Source organism: Setaria viridis, chromosome 3, assembly GCF_005286985.2.
Source record: "Setaria viridis chromosome 3, Setaria_viridis_v4.0, whole genome shotgun sequence".
Lineage (NCBI taxonomy): Eukaryota > Viridiplantae > Streptophyta > Magnoliopsida > Poales > Poaceae > Setaria > Setaria viridis.
In genome coordinates, this window is record NC_048265.2 from 4,606,370 (window position 1) to 4,621,275 (window position 14,906).

The following is a 14,906-nucleotide window of genomic DNA, read 5'->3' on the forward strand; positions in this document are numbered from 1 at the left end:
CACCGCTTGGCCTACCAAGCCTCCTCTAGTGTTTCATGGACACATATTTTCTATCTCGCACGCTAGCCTTTACTTCTCACTAGCCTGACATCCTGACACATCCCGGTTGGTGGCCGTTGCCGGAAAAGCTCAGTCGTGACGTCACGCTCGGAGTAACTGGACCCAACTTGTCAGTTAGCAACCAGTCATGCCAAATTAGATGGTGCGACTCAAGTATTTGTCGTGACCAAAATGACTAGTTTAGATTATTATTAAAAATTTAGATTTAAAAGATTAAATTAAAAAATCCGTGCTCTCATACGCCATGCCCAACCGTTCGGTGGTGTGGCTCTAAGAGCAACTTCAAAAACTCTCTTAAAATTAAAATTAGCTCTCCTATCGTTCTCGTAACATTAAGCAGACGCTAAAACCACCTCCGGTGCCCCGCGCGGGGGACCGGTCCTTCCCCGCGCCCGCGCGCTCTATTTTTCTCTTCCCCGACGCCTCCTCTCGGTCAGTTCCCCCCGACGCCGCCTCTCCGCCTGCCGCACGCCGCAACCAGGGTTCCGGCGGCGGCGTCCGGCCCTGCCCTCCGGCGGCGCGACGAGCCACGCCGGCGGCGCCCCTCCTCCGCCTCCCATCGAGCCGGCGGCGCTCTCCTTCGCCTCCCCTCGAGCCGGCCGCCCCTCCCCGGCGACCACCCCTTCGGGCCCCTCTTCTCCTCCGGGCGCAAGGAGCTTCCTCGCCGGCGCCAGGAGGTCCCCTTCGGCGGCGACCTTCTCTATCCGCGCTAGCGCCGTCTCCCCTGGCCGCTTTGCACCCCGTCCGCCTCCCCTGCGAGATCTTGCATCCCTGCCTCCCCCGTCTGATCTGCAGGTAATCTCCCCCAACTGCCTTGCGTCAGGTCCAGCACGGTGCACGACGATGCAGCTGCCAATCTCGCGCGCCCTCCCTCAACGGCGACGATCCCTTGCGCTCCCGCCACTCCCTGTCGCTTCCATAGCCGTGGGCTGCTGCAAAGCTTGTTTCTTCTTTTCCCAACAGAGGGGTCCACGTGCTGACGTGGTCAGAGGGGTCCACGTGCTGAGCGTTGGGAAGTTTTTATTATTGGAAATTTGCCGTGATGACATTTGGGAGGAATTTTTTTTTTTAGCGGGATGACACTTGGGAGAAAGAAATTTTAGCGGGGGTGCACGGTTAGACCTTCGGGCTTCTTTCTCCTCTCCCACGCCTTCCCGTCTCTCTGCCTTCCTTTCCTAGCGGCGGCGACAGGGCGATTGGCGCCGCCCTTGCCAGTTTCGCCGGGCGCTTCGCCGGCGACGAGCATCCGACAGGGGTATACCCGCTCATTCCCTTCCCTTCCCTTCCCGCTGCGCAGAATCGAACACCCAAAACCCTAATGTATCTGTTGGGTTACATTTTGCTTTTTTTTTTAATTCTATTTTGGCATGCATTGGTGTATTGGTGTCTATGTAGACAGGGCACATCATAAAGGGCAAGTATGAATTTCATGTCCTTTTCTGCCCTCACTTGCAATACGAAGAGAATGCATAACTGGTTCCCTACGGGTAATACAATTTGGAGTTTTACATAAAAGTTTCTTGAATAGGCAGCTGCGTATTATTTTATTAAATAAGAAATGTTCTTTTTACATAAAAGTTGGCCATGTAGGAGAATCTGTTACACTTACTGCATTTATATTTTATTAAAAGACCAAACAAAAGACGCCTTTTAATAAAGGGCTACTTATTTGCTAGTAACTGTTATATTTGTCATGTCTTGAGGTCTGTCCATCCTCCCTGCCTCACTGACCAGTGGAGTGATGGGCTCTGCAGTTAACGGTATTAAAACAATCCCCAACCCGTGTCTTTCCATTTCCCTCTCATAATTCTCTAGCTCCGCACTCCAGATAACAGATAACCGCGTAAACCCACAAAGGAAATTTATTTAGGCAGTCATAACAACTTAAGGGCCAGCAAGTAGCTTTTTTGTGGGTACAAAAAACTTCCATAGCACATTAGATACATTTGATGCATGGATTTTGAGGGAAAAGTCACCTTAGTGATCCATTTTATGGAATCCGCGGATATTATATTTTGTTGACTGAAACCTTGCCTTTTTTTGGATAAAACATCTGGTGGATTCTGCATAGGAAATCAGGTATATGGCCGCAACCACAGGAGTAGCAATTGCATGGAATGCATGTGCATGGACAGCTTTGGGAGGAAAAAAACTGGCCATCCTCTGCGGCAACATTGAGACCCCTTTTGTTAGAGCTTCAGCTCCTGCTCATCATGTTACTTCTCGAGGGGCTCTACCAAGCTTCAAACATACAAGCTGCTACACTGGAGGAGCAGGGGAAGCGCTTCCGAGCTCTTGTAATTTGTACTAGAAGGCTCGTAGCGGAAATGACCTGCTCCCCATCGGCATCTCCCTTCGTTTCCCCCTCACACCTATCTCAGCACTCCACGTACCTGTGGTTTCAAATCTTCCACACAGAGGCGGCTAGGGTTCGTCTTCACCTCCCCAACCTGCCCCTGCATCGCTTTTCCAACCTATCGGGATCCTGACCTCCATTGCCCTCCCCCCGCCTTCCCTGCCTGCAGGATCTTGACACCCCCCTGCTGTGTCCACCTGGTCGCTGCCGGATCCTGATGTCCTCCTTTCACCTCCCCGCATGGAAACTGACTGCAAGCCGCCCAGCACCGGAACAGGTAGCCGATCCTGCCTGAGACCTGAGTCATCCACACCTGTTGCTGCCTTCTTCTTCTGGTAGGTCCCACTGATGCTCAAGTTCATGCCCTATCTGTTCATGTGCCACCGTTTTTCAACCATGCCCAGATCTGTCATTTTTAGTTGTTAGAATTGATTGTCGATCAGTGTGTGCTTGTGCTAATCCCTGTGCAGCAGTTCTTGTTTGTAATCAACCTGTGCTGCAATGCGTGAGTTTTGTTTGATCTTTTCTATCATCTGTTAGCAAATTTGCAGAACTGCTTCCAGTTTGATTTGCGCAGTTCAATCATACCTGTGGTACTTGTCTCAATCTTTTCTTTTGCATATTGCCAAACGATTTAAGGAACTGCTCCTGCTCCACCAGGGGAGCAGGAGCCGGAGCTCTACCAAAGGGGCCCTGACTTCAGCTTATGAAATATTAATATTTTGACCTTAAATTTTGTCTCTGATCATTGAGAAATAGTAGCACAGTCTGGACTAGCCATTTTATTTGTCGGTTCTCACATTTATTTCATGTCTTTTGCTTGACGGATGCAGGAAGTTTTTAATCCACCAGAAATGGAAGGGGAAACAGAAGCAAAAAATGGTCCTTGTACTTCCATTAGAAATGATGTGGTTTTCGAACAAGATTTGGGTTCTTCGTATCAATTATGTATGTGTCCTGGTACTTTCCAGAAAACCAAATTCTAAATGAGCAAGGTTACGTTGGATCTGTGTTTATTTTCCAGCCAATTCTGTAGGGGGCAATATGAAGTTTGAGGAACATGGCCAGTTGCTATCTCAGGCAAAAAGGGATTTGTCGTGTGTGGTACAGGCTTTCTCTTGATAACATTCATCCTTTCGTTTTTTCCAACACCCTTATGATATCTTGTTTAACCATACAAATTATAATTGATAAACAATTAGTGCTTTACATGCCAAATAATTCAGCAATAAAACCGAATAAAACATTTACTAAATTAGTTCGAAATGGGTTCAGACATTCCAACTTGTTTGCATGAGCTCAAAATATCAGTTTGTTTTAAGAAAAACCATAAGCAGTTACTTTCGCACGTGAAATGTATGTTCACTTGTTGACTATCTTGCCTTAATAATTGCATTTTCTATGTCACATGTCCAGACTACTGACTACCCAGCCAATATGTGTAGTTTAGATAGGTCAGCGAATGAAATTGTTACTCTGGCACTATGTGTCAAGAAATGTATGTTTTAAATCAGTTACGCAATTTTTGGATAAAGCTCTCTGCATCCATATTAAGCTCTCTTTCACTCTGCTTGAACAAATCCCCCCTTGTCAGGATTATCAAGCACGGCCTGTGGAGTCCAACTATGTTACTGACCTTAGATCACATGCATATTCTGAGGATCCATCGCCACTGGGAAGAGAATATCATAGGCAGAAGTCATGTCTTCCTACTTCAAGCTGTTCTTGTGAAAAATCTTCTGCATTAGAAGCAGCACCAAGTAGCCCAGATGCATTAGGGCATGCATTGGGGAAAATGAGAACCAAAATCAACACCCTCAGTGCAAGGCCAGATTATTTTTCTTCATATCCTACTACTGCTTCTCACGTGAGAAAGCATCGAGAAGTTGAACTCGATTATGGTTTAGATCATTCAGAACATTGTTACAGAAGATCAGGCCGAGTTACTGCCTTTTCAAGCCACAACGGTCAATCTGCAGGACATTGCAATGAGGTATATCTTTTTATCATTCTGACTACTAAAATGGTGACTTGTAGTCTGATGCATGCATAACAGCTAACCTTTTTCTGTATGGAAATATTTCATCGTGACAAGTTATCGTTGAAACAGATGGTCGATTATGCCAGAGGACACCACTATGTAGATGATATCAATCCTGTTTCACGTCAATGGTGCTTTGATGATGGAGGCCCTTCGCTACCAAGAGGGCTGCAGTATGGGGATGAGATCCCTTCTTTGTCTAGTAAGAAGTATGCACCTTCACGCTCAAGCCAATGGCACTATGGTCCTCAAACCCCATTGTTCTCAAGAAGATATGAGTATGGTGATGAGATCCCGTCACTTTCTCCAAATTGGCGCTACCGAGATAAGATCCCTTCGTGCTCTGGTCATTGGTGCCATGATGTTGGGCCACATGCGCCATCAAGGTACCGGCAAGGTGCTTCTCATCGGAATGGTCATTCAAGACAAAATTTTTCCAGGATTAATACCAATGAGCAAGCCAAAGTTACCACAAGCAAACATGCTTTTATAAAACCTAGGATGGTCAACAGAGTTGCAAACAGTAGTGACCACTATAGGACCAATATGAAAGATAATCGCTGCAGAAATCCAGAGGCTGTAATGGACCAAGTTCGTGGGCCAAGAGCAAATAAATTGAATGATGCTTCAGCATCATCCCCTGTGAAAGATATCATGAGTCCATTGGTCTGTAGGGAACAATTCAATAGATCGGACTTTTCAGTTCAGTATAAACAGGCCAAGTTTTTCATGATAAAATCATATAGTGAAGATGATATTCATAAAGGTATCAAATACAATGTTTGGGCAAGTACACCAAACGGGAACAATAAGCTGGATGCTGCTTACCATGATGCTCAAATTTTAATGAAAGAGAATGGGGAAAAGTGTCCTGTGTTCCTATTCTTCTCGGTAAGTAAGGATCAAATGCTTCCTTCTAATTATTTATCTTCTTGCCTGTTCATAACAGCACAAGTAAATGACAGTTTATATTATAGCAGCAAAGACTATTCTTCCTTGTATTTTTTGGGAGGTCAGTGGTCCTAGTATCTGATAAGATCAATGTTTGAGCAAGATAGTTAAGTGAGACATCACTGGTTTTCTAAAAGGGTATTCAAGTGGTTTTGTCTTAAGTTACAAAGTTTTAGATGAATGGTTGTAAATGACTAGTGATAGAAACCCTGGATCCAGCTTCAATAGACAGCCTACTTCAGGGTTTTTTATTCATTTGAATTTGCACCTTATTAAAGGCTTCTTTAGATAAACATTTCAGCCTCCTTTGTTTTAGGATTTATTTTTCACATAAACAACTCAAAATGTTGTAATGAACACCTGATCATGAACACTGACTTGGTCAAGACATGTATGTGGTGATGCTTGCTTCTTTACCTGTGTGATTTGAGTTCTAATTTCCTCAAAAAAAAAGAGGACTAATTAAAGAAAAAGTGAATGTAGTTGCCTATTTGCTATTTCCTAGCATAAAAAAATTGCTGCATGCTATATTTTGATGATTTTTCGTGATTTCTGCTGTTTACTTGTTTTTGTTTCTGTATTAAGTGTTTCATTGTTTTAAATGTGTAATTGATTTCCATATAGGACAGTTTTAACCTGATTCTGGTCAAGATATGCCTGCCAATAGAATAAGTAATGTTTTTTCAATTAAGAATACATTTATCTAATCCAGTAAATTTCTTTTCGAAACTTGACTGAAGCAGTTCCCTGGCAATTGTAGAAACTTGAAATTTCAATGCACTCATGTTCCTCATGTTTCCTTTTTCAGGTTAACACCAGCGGACAGTTTGTAGGGTTGGCTGAAATGTTAGGCCCTGTTGATTTCAAGAAGACCATGGATTTTTGGAAAGACGATAGATGGAGTGGTTTTTTCCCTATAATATGGCATATTATAAAGGACATTCCAAATCGGCTGTTCAGGCATATAATTCTTGAATACAATGATAACAGACCAGTTACATTTAGTAGGGACACTCAGGAGGTACCATCCCAAATCTGTTATAAGAAAAACAATAGGTTAAAAATGAAGTTATTTACTTTTATAGACTCACTGGAGGACATCGAAGCTAAAGAAATCTTTTATATTAAAACAAAGTGGGTTATTTAGTGATCCTACAGTTAAGGCATTAACTAATATGTTTTGAAGCAGGATACTAGCAGGTTTAATATAAGTTCGTCTTAAGATTTTCCCAATATGAATGCTCAAATAGACATTAGAAGTTCCCTCGTCGTTTGTTCTGTTAACGCACAATTTTGGATCATTTTATCTAATATCATTCTTGTTATGCAGATTGGGTTGCTGCAAGGTGTGCAAATGTTGAAAATTTTCAAGGATCATCCTCAGGGAGCATCAATTCTGGATGATTTTGATTTTTATGAAGAAAAAGATAGTGCACGCGGTGCTCAAAAGAGAGAAAATCCAGAGTCAACACATCAAGCTAGATTCTCTGAAGACTTGGAGCCGATGGTATGTACATTTCTGTTTAGATCTGTGATACTGCTGATTGGCCATATTTTCAAGAACAGAGCTGTGTCTTTTATTGTATCTGGAGCCTCTTTGTTACCTGAAGTTTATAGATATGCCATGCATGTAGCTGCTGGTAATGAACCCAAAATAAAGAAAACAAGCATGCAGGTTCAAACTCTGTTTGGAATCATCATGGAATCAACTGTGTTTGCATGCCATCTGTGTGTGCCACATGTATTTTTTTGTGTGCATGTTAGTTTCTGATATGCTTGTTTCATTGTTTGCATCTGTAGGGAAGTTTGGAGGCAAGCATGGAGAGCTGGAGTTTGTACAACAATTGGGACTAATACACAGATCGCCGAACAACTGAAATAAAGAGCATTATGAGTTAGTGAAGTAGCTGAAGGAACTGACGCTCCTTTGGAGAACAATTCCAAACAACATTTGTCTATACGGGTCAACTGTAACTGATTTATTGTTATACAGTGTGTAGAAGCACATGTGTAATTTGTTGGTCAACACCGGTATATTTAATTATTTGGCAAGGATTAATTATTTGCCATCCTTGCCATGGCAGCCAAGAAGAGATTTTAGCACTCGGGATGTCCCGAAACCTGGTTACTTGGATATTTCCTGAAATCCAGTTACTTGTCAAATTTGAGTTTCACAGCCTTGTTGTTTGTTACTACCAGTGTCCTAAATGCGACCGTAGCTAGGGGTAACTGTTGCTGTAAATCAAAATCGTAGTCTCCCAAGGCGGAGTCACAGCGGCAGCAATTGGTACTTTATTGTTGTTTCGAAATGCTAGGATAGGAAAAGAATGTTGGTCAAAAGAATGCCAGATCTGGTAAGACAATGTTCAGAAAAGATGGGAGCAGAATAGCAGGTGCCATCTTCCCCTCGTTGGAGGTAGAAACATCATGTATATACAAAGAATGTTATACACTTCACCCTCTGCGAAAACATTGAACTACAGACAGCACACTCTGCTCAGAAATAGGCAGAATTGAACGACAGGCGATGTACATGTTGGAAAGCCTTCCTAAGCACATTGAAAACCTTTACTTGCCATGCACCATACGATTAAATGCACACTAGCCCATCCAAATAATGAGTTTCAACTATGTTCATCAAGTGGATACTCATCATCAGGTACCATGGCTGTCAAGAGCGAGTACTTCACCCGCAGCGACAGCTTGCCCCTCTCAAGCTGCAGTTTTGCACCAGAGACCACCCAGTATCCCGGTGTGTCCTGTGGTCCCCGTAACATCTCTGCTGTGTCCACAAACTTGAGGAGCTTTGGTGCCTGCACAGGCACAGGTGGACCGCCAGGGTACACAGCCGAGTTGATGATCACATCAGCTGGGCGAGGGGCAGGCTTCTGAGCCGCTGTCGAGAAATGAGTGCTAATTAGAGTCGAGATGAGTCCGGACTTCTGGCCCAGATTCGGCGATCCTTCCCATTCGGGATTCTTGACCGATGCAGCATTGATAACTTTGGAGAAATGGAGGCGGAGGAAGAGGATTTTCCTCAACCCATGGCTGCTGACCTGTAACTGTGCCCCGGTCACGATTGAGGAGTCGTCATCAGACTCCACTGGTTCCGTGTAGACATGAGAGAACCGCTTCCAGGATCCAAATGGTTCTAAGTACTTGCTGTCATATGGTTCTGGTGTTCGGTGGTTGTATGGGTCATCCTGAAGCTGCAGAATCTGAGGAAGGGAGCATAGATGCTGAAGATGGATAGCCAACATGTTGCTTTTCTTTCCTTCAAGATACAACCGCAGTCCAGTAACAGGTCTTTCACCCACATCAACCTGTATCAAATACCACAATACATGTTATTTAAGGAAACAACGTGAATACAAATTCTCTTCAAACACAGTGCCTTTTTCAATTAGTCTGTAACAACTGACTGGGTAGACTCACTCAACGACCCATGAGAACATATATTAAGTATAAACACACAAACTCTCTATGGCTACTTGCTTGTAAACCAACAAAATTATGAAGATCACAAGAACACACATACCATATTCGTGCAGACATATAGCCTTGGTCCCATGAAACTTAAGGACAAAGATGCACTACTCTGTCTCTTCCTCTGAGGGCCAAGGGGGAGGTCACTGTACACAGGTGCCCACTGCCTTGGTAGCTGGAACTCCAAAAATTGGTGAAGTTCTTCAATTGGAGGCTTATCTGCAATTAATGGAATAAATCAATCACCTGGTTTTAGGACACTTCTACATCAGCTGTTCCCAGTGACATAGCGTAAACCAACTAGACAAATTCCTGTATAACCTATTGAATTCACCATTTGTTTCTTTCATAGACATTTGCAGTGTTTCGAGCACGTACTATGTCATAACTGCCAGCTATTCAGGGTGCCTAGTGACACGCTAAACAAAAGGTACCTATAAACAACAAGACAATCTATGGATTGGAGAGTATGCATAGCAACATATCCATTGCAAAATAGTTTAGGACGCCTCAATTAAGTGTTGTACAGTGTGCTGAATACGAGTAGCAATGTTATAGCATGACTAACAAGCAGCTTAGAAAATGAAATAAAAATGGGATGCTCTGTCACATGAAATGAAGAGTGAGATACGAACTTACAGCGTAGGTACAGATTAATTGCATGATTCAGAAACCCACAGCCAGGTACTCCATTCAATAATGAAGTAATAGGTAGAAAGGTCATCGAGATGACATCAGGTTCTAATTGAACAGTGTTTATCCATTCACTGTGAGGCATCTCTTTGTCCCATTCCCTTCCACCTCTCCGCTTAACCACCATCACCAAGTCCTGGATAATGTATAAAAAAATTAAATGTTGTATGAACAGGAAAAAATATTAAGCATACTTCCTAGGGGGGAAAATCAATACCTCCTTCGAGCAGTAAGAACTTGATGGGCTTGATTGCACAAATCTTAGCCGCTGCTCTCTTGCATCACTCTGCACAGGATATTGCACCAGATTATTGAAAAAAACTCACCTTTAAAAGATAGCTAAAATTGATCGGCATGCAGTTTTCACATACCCAACAGGGTCATTTATCAATACTTCAGTTTAAATATTTAATAGTAAGGTTCACAAGCAGATTTTTGTATATTGTTCCATTCTGATTACTTGAAATTCAGCATCAAATAATCCCCGTCTAACAACAAGAAAGGGCCAAAAACCACAGAATTTTTTAATGCAGAGTACGAAAGCACCTTATCCTTCCCATATGCATCCTTGATACTCATATCATAGTGTCCATTTGCATCCAGAAATCTCCTGTCTGACATGTCCTTGAGTCGTTTCTGAACAACAGCTGGTTGCAGGCTTGACGAATGCTGTTGTTTCAAATAAATAACATCTTTCCCTCCCATTTTTATACCAACAACTAAGTGGGTTCCAAACTTTTCAATGAACCTGAAATTTGAAGCAACCAAAATCAAGGTTGAGGAACAACATCAACTCATATCTTCCATAGTGATATCACCATTTATACAATACTGAGAAACTCAAAAGAAAAAAATATGTGTCGGCAAAGCAGCATCCATCAACCTCATGACATAAATAAGGGTCAACAGTAGCATTAAGCTAGAAACACAAATTGCTGCTCCAACCTACTAGTTTTCCAATAATATGAATTTCCTGACCAAGAATCCAAGCTACTAAAACTTTTTTACAACAGAAATGATCACAGTTTGGTCTTATGGCAGCACACGAGAAGAAGTTGTCTGACCTTGCCAGAGCAGCAGGATCCCAGGTTGAAGGCACTGCTTGAGTAACATGATCACGCAGTAGAATACGAGACTTGGATAGCGCAACCTTATACAGCGAAATGTACCAGCCATCGAAAGCAAGCGACTTGGTGGCAGCCGCATCTTTCTGCCAGCAGCCAGAAAAATCAAACATGCTATTGAACATGCCACATGGAATTTTCCCAGTCAACGAAAGCTCCCGGTTGAACAGCTCAGACATCTGCAAGAATACATTTCTTGGCTCAAAAACTAGCAACTAGGCATCCAACAAACTAACGACGGTAGACTAGAACAACCAACTAGCTAATACTAGTAGCAAACAGGAACCGAAGCTGCGTACGCAAGTAAAGGGAGGGACCTGCTGAAAGGAGAGGACATCGGAGCGGAAGCGCGTCCGCTCGCCCTTGTCGCACTTGATGGACTTGGGGACGGCGTCGACCTTGATCCCGCCGGGGAGCACGACGTCCTGGACCTCATCGCGGCTGAGGTCAATGAGGCGCGCGTCCGGGTCCGCGAGCTTGCCCTTGCAGTACTTGAGGCGGACGTCCGAGACGACATCGTAGCCGCGGCCGATGGCCGCTATGGCCGCCTCCGCGGCGCCCTGAGCCGAGGCCTTAAGCGCCATTTCCGACCATCACACAGCTCGGAAACCCTAAGGGGAATGCTGCCGACTCTCCGATTGCCTCGATCTTGAGGAGCCCGGAGCAGCTCCGAGCGGCCAAAGACTTGAAATTTCAAGAAGCCCTGTCCTCCGGGGATTCAGAGGCCGAAACGATGGAGGGAGCTCTGGAAGCTTTCTGCAGCTCGCCTTCCTGCAACCTCTTGAGAGGGGATTCGTCGATTCGAGGCGGGGCAGTCGAACGGAACTCAGCAGCCAGGTATGGCGAGCTCGATGCAATTCAGCGACCCCTGAGCTGAAAAATTGAGGATGCGTGAGCCGATTTCGCGCGCGGGAGCAGATTGCGGCGGGATTGCGGTTGGAATTTGGTGGCGGCGACGCGGAAGCGGGGGAGGGAGGAGGAGGAGGTGCGTGTGGCAGTAGGACAAGCAGCAATAAAGTTTGGCCGGCCTGCTGTGTCCTCTTGCTCTTCTTCCATCCATCTGGTTTTGGGATTTGTTGGGGTCAAACACACACGCAGAGACTGAGATGGGTTGGTTTTGTTTGGTCATCACCCAGTCACACATTTTTCCTTGCCTTCTCTCGGTTGTTCTTCTTGGCGCCTTTTGTGCTGGTTTTAGCAAGCAAACTTGTCAAAGGTGTCACTTTTCGTTTTGTTGTTTACTCCAAGCTAATATAAGGGCCTGTTTAGTTCCCCGAACTCCTAATTTTGACACTATGTAAAAAAAGATTTTCCATCACATCAAACTTGCGGTACATGCATGGAGTACTAAATGTAGACGAAATAAAAAACTAATTGCACAGTTTTGTTGTACTTTGCGAGACGAATCTTTTGAGCCTAATTAGTCAATACTTGGACAATAATTCACAAATACAAACGAAACGCTACAGTATGCTACAGTACTACAACAGTGATTTTGCAAGTTGGAAAGATGGAACTGCTGACTTGTTTTCATCAGCTGAAATTTGTACTGCTTGCTGGTTTTTGAGCTTGGGCTATGGCCCACTGCTTCATTTTCATTCTTTATTATTGTAGACGCCATTTGGAACGCAGGAATTTTTCAATGAGATGCTACTTGTTTCCTCTGAATTCCTACAAACAAACATGTGCAGTGTCTAGGGAAAATTTACCTGGTCCCGGCCCACGGCTGCAGTACATCACGGCTCCATGGCCCTAGTGCTTCCAAACTTTATTTATCCAGACTTCGCGAATTCAGGAATACATATCTCACTACATGATCGTGAAGCCAGCATACAGAATTACAGTGGGGATATAACATGTGATAGCTCAAGGTCTAATTATTCGCCAGTTTCTGGGATGGATGGCCGAGCAACATGACGCCGTAACCCATCTCAACCCGCTGGCATAGCAAAGAATTGGTTGTACACACAGCTTCAGGAGCACTGGGCATGCCACACTAGCTACACCGCCTTGATCGGCGTCCTGGGGCTCGAAGGGATGCCGCCAAACCTATCCGCCAGGATCTTGAAACACGGGACCGAGATGGTGTACAACACGCCCAGTACAAATGGCGCGGCAATCAGCCAACCTAGCATCTGTTATCAACAATGGCAGTGCTCCTATGTCAGCGTTGCTACAAACGAATAGTAAACCAGTGCTTCTATCCTACGAATGAGTAGAACTGATGGCTGAGAAGTAGTTTACTAACCGCATGGACTATGCTCATCAGCACATCCTTTGAGGCATGGCCGGTGAGGACGTTCTTCAATGCGTCGGCCGTCAAGGGGAAGTGCCCGCTGCCCGTGACTGCTTCTCCCAAACGCAGGAAAGGGATGATCAAACTGCAGACATGGAATAAGAAATTAGCACTGCCAATCACATCAAGACCAGTCTGAAAAAATCATGGGGTAGCTACAAATCAACTAGAATGTGACAAATCTACACCGTGGTGCTTGGTGCATTTACATCCGAAACATATATCCTGATAGAAGCTTAAACAGGGTAAGCAGATGATTGATCCAGCACAGTATTTGATGTGCATAGTATGACAGTAAGAACTGATTTCAGATGTCTGATGCTCTTGTAAACAAGCAGCTACAGCTATGCAAAGATTGTTTCTTGAATCAGTCACAAGCCTACTATTTGCAAGGCGATGATCTTGTAGGGAATCAGAACTCAGAAGACAGGAGAGTGACTGTGTGTACCTTAGCTCAATAGGAGTGGCGGCCAAATTTAGAACCATAAGAGTAACAGCATTGCAACGGCTTCCCAACATTGCTACAGCAACGCCACCAAGAATAACAGTGGTCCCTGCAGTAACAGAACGCTCAAGGATAAACAATGATGCTTTGACAAACATATGGTAGGATCGCCGATAGATGTAATAATGACTATTGTTGCGCAAACGCAGTGATATGTGCCAAAAAGTTTCAGTTCCAGGATCCGTGCACGCATGATTAAGCAGCAGTACCATTCAAAACTTGTGAAATTTTTGGACTCCACTCAATAGCCAATAGCCATTTCATGTCAGTACTTATAGTTATAGGTGCTCCAATGCAGAGGTTTCTTTTTTCTTCCCGATACTGCTAAAATGATGGTTGGGATAACCAAGAATACGAAAACTGCTGAAAGCTCTGAACCACAGGAAACTTGAGAGATGGCAAGGATGGATCATCTTTCCAGTTGTACGAGAAGAAATTGGGGGAATGAAATGCAGGCCGAGAAGCTCCTTACCACATATTGGAAAGATTCCAATGGTGACTCCAAGGGCAGCAGAGAAGGCCAGTTGCTTGGGTTCTGCTCCCCTGCACGGAATGCCAACAGAAGCTTGTCATGTCAGCAACTTCAAGAGCGGGTGAAATGGATGCGGATGAAGCAGATGGGCAAGACGCCCACAGATGCAGAGATAATGGGGACAGGTGCTGAACTGAACTGAATTTAAAGGCAGCAGCAAACGAAATGGATGCAAGCGCATGTATTTATTCAGGCAGCAGCTTCTCCACTGCAGCACGTATCGGCTATTGCAACTAAAACAAGTGAAAGAAGAAGCGCAGAAGATGCAGAGTACCTTCTGATGACCTGCAGCACGGGATCAACAATCTTGCTCTGGAGCCATGGCAGGACGCCGGTCCTAGTGAGAAGAGACCCCATTCGATTCAGGGGTACCCTTGATTAAGCTGGGGGCATCCCCTATTCCCCTGGCCCCTGCCCTGTTCACGTTCAGCTGAGGGGTGGGAGCAGCCCCAGAGATGGTTCGAATCGAAAGCACTCCACCACGCAGGAATCGGCGGAGGACGATTCCGGCGATGGGCGGACGGCGGGGGAGATGGAAGGAAGAGAGGAGGAGGAGGGAGGATCGGAACGGAGGAGGAGGGCGTGCGTCCGGAATGGATCTGGTCGTGGCAACCAAGAGTTGCGGGGAAAGGAACCTCGGGTGGAGTGAAGATCCTGCAAACAAAATTTTAAAAACAAAAAACGAAAAATTGGGTATGCAGTTTGGACTTTGGGAGCCGTCCACCCTTTCCAGGCAATCAGCAGGCGACACGTGTACCCATCAGGGTTCCTACGAGGACGACATGCTCATTAATGATTTTTTGCTTTTTCTATGACCATGGTGTATGGTTGAAAAGGCATGTGTTTGGTTTCTCGAGCTAAA

The 14,906-nt window shown here is 44.7% G+C and overlaps 3 protein-coding genes across 8 annotated transcripts; 1 reads left to right on the top strand and 2 right to left on the bottom strand.

Annotated features, from left to right (window-relative positions):
* The first annotated feature begins 443 nt into the window (after positions 1–443).
* LOC117849586 (uncharacterized) lies at positions 444–7,582 on the top strand. Of its 6 annotated transcripts, none has more exons than XM_072292577.1 (10): positions 630–855; positions 2,132–2,489; positions 2,586–2,751; positions 3,250–3,364; positions 3,453–3,520; positions 4,011–4,409; positions 4,527–5,348; positions 6,217–6,429; positions 6,739–6,915; positions 7,209–7,582. In XM_072292577.1, exons 4-10 carry the CDS (start codon positions 3,271–3,273, stop codon positions 7,260–7,262), a joined length of 1,827 nt encoding a protein of 608 aa, XP_072148678.1. In that variant the 5' UTR covers positions 630–855; positions 2,132–2,489; positions 2,586–2,751; positions 3,250–3,270; the 3' UTR covers positions 7,263–7,582. The 6 variants fall into 6 exon arrangements, with proteins under 6 accessions (XP_072148680.1, XP_072148678.1, XP_072148677.1 ...); XM_072292576.1 differs by lacking the exon at positions 630–855 and adding an exon at positions 866–1,315; XM_072292575.1 differs by lacking the exon at positions 630–855 and having other exon boundaries at positions 866–2,489.
* A 191-nt stretch (positions 7,583–7,773) lies between these two features.
* Positions 7,774–11,865, bottom strand: LOC117849587 (MACPF domain-containing protein At4g24290). Its single transcript, XM_034731191.2, has 7 exons — positions 11,029–11,865; positions 10,652–10,890; positions 10,134–10,335; positions 9,805–9,873; positions 9,534–9,723; positions 8,947–9,113; positions 7,774–8,731 (listed from the first exon to the last, which is right to left on the bottom strand). The coding sequence occupies exons 1-7, from the start codon at positions 11,293–11,295 to the stop codon at positions 8,033–8,035; spliced, it is 1,833 nt and encodes a 610-aa protein (XP_034587082.1). The 5' UTR covers positions 11,296–11,865; the 3' UTR covers positions 7,774–8,032.
* A 573-nt stretch (positions 11,866–12,438) lies between these two features.
* LOC117849588 (uncharacterized) lies at positions 12,439–14,724 on the bottom strand. The gene is made up of 5 exons (XM_034731192.2): positions 14,319–14,724; positions 13,985–14,055; positions 13,456–13,561; positions 12,960–13,092; positions 12,439–12,846 (listed from the first exon to the last, which is right to left on the bottom strand). The coding sequence occupies exons 1-5, from the start codon at positions 14,399–14,401 to the stop codon at positions 12,712–12,714; spliced, it is 528 nt and encodes a 175-aa protein (XP_034587083.1). The 5' UTR covers positions 14,402–14,724; the 3' UTR covers positions 12,439–12,711.
* Between the last annotated feature and the right edge of the window lie 182 nt (positions 14,725–14,906).

Excerpts from the sequence above, each read along its gene's own strand:
- LOC117849588 (XM_034731192.2), bottom strand. The coding sequence starts at position 14,401 with ATGGGGTCTCTTCTCACTAGGACCGGCGTCCTGCCATGGCTCCAGAGC. Across the intron at positions 13,562-13,984 it reads TGGAATCTTTCCAATATGTG|GGACCACTGTTATTCTTGGT; the intron begins GTAAGGAGCTTC and ends CTGTTACTGCAG. Across the intron at positions 12,847-12,959 it reads TGATGAGCATAGTCCATGCG|ATGCTAGGTTGGCTGATTGC; the intron begins GTTAGTAAACTA and ends TGTTGATAACAG.
- LOC117849586 (XM_034731185.1), top strand. The coding sequence starts at position 3,244 with ATGCAGGAAGTTTTTAATCCACCAGAAATGGAAGGGGAAACAGAAGCA. Across the intron at positions 3,365-3,452 it reads GGGTTCTTCGTATCAATTAT|GGGGCAATATGAAGTTTGAG; the intron begins GTATGTGTCCTG and ends CCAATTCTGTAG. Across the intron at positions 5,349-6,216 it reads CTGTGTTCCTATTCTTCTCG|GTTAACACCAGCGGACAGTT; the intron begins GTAAGTAAGGAT and ends TTCCTTTTTCAG.
- LOC117849587 (XM_034731191.2), bottom strand. The coding sequence starts at position 11,295 with ATGGCGCTTAAGGCCTCGGCTCAGGGCGCCGCGGAGGCGGCCATAGCG. Across the intron at positions 10,891-11,028 it reads ATGTCCTCTCCTTTCAGCAG|ATGTCTGAGCTGTTCAACCG; the intron begins GTCCCTCCCTTT and ends GTATTCTTGCAG. Across the intron at positions 10,336-10,651 it reads GATCCTGCTGCTCTGGCAAG|GTTCATTGAAAAGTTTGGAA; the intron begins GTCAGACAACTT and ends TTCAAATTTCAG.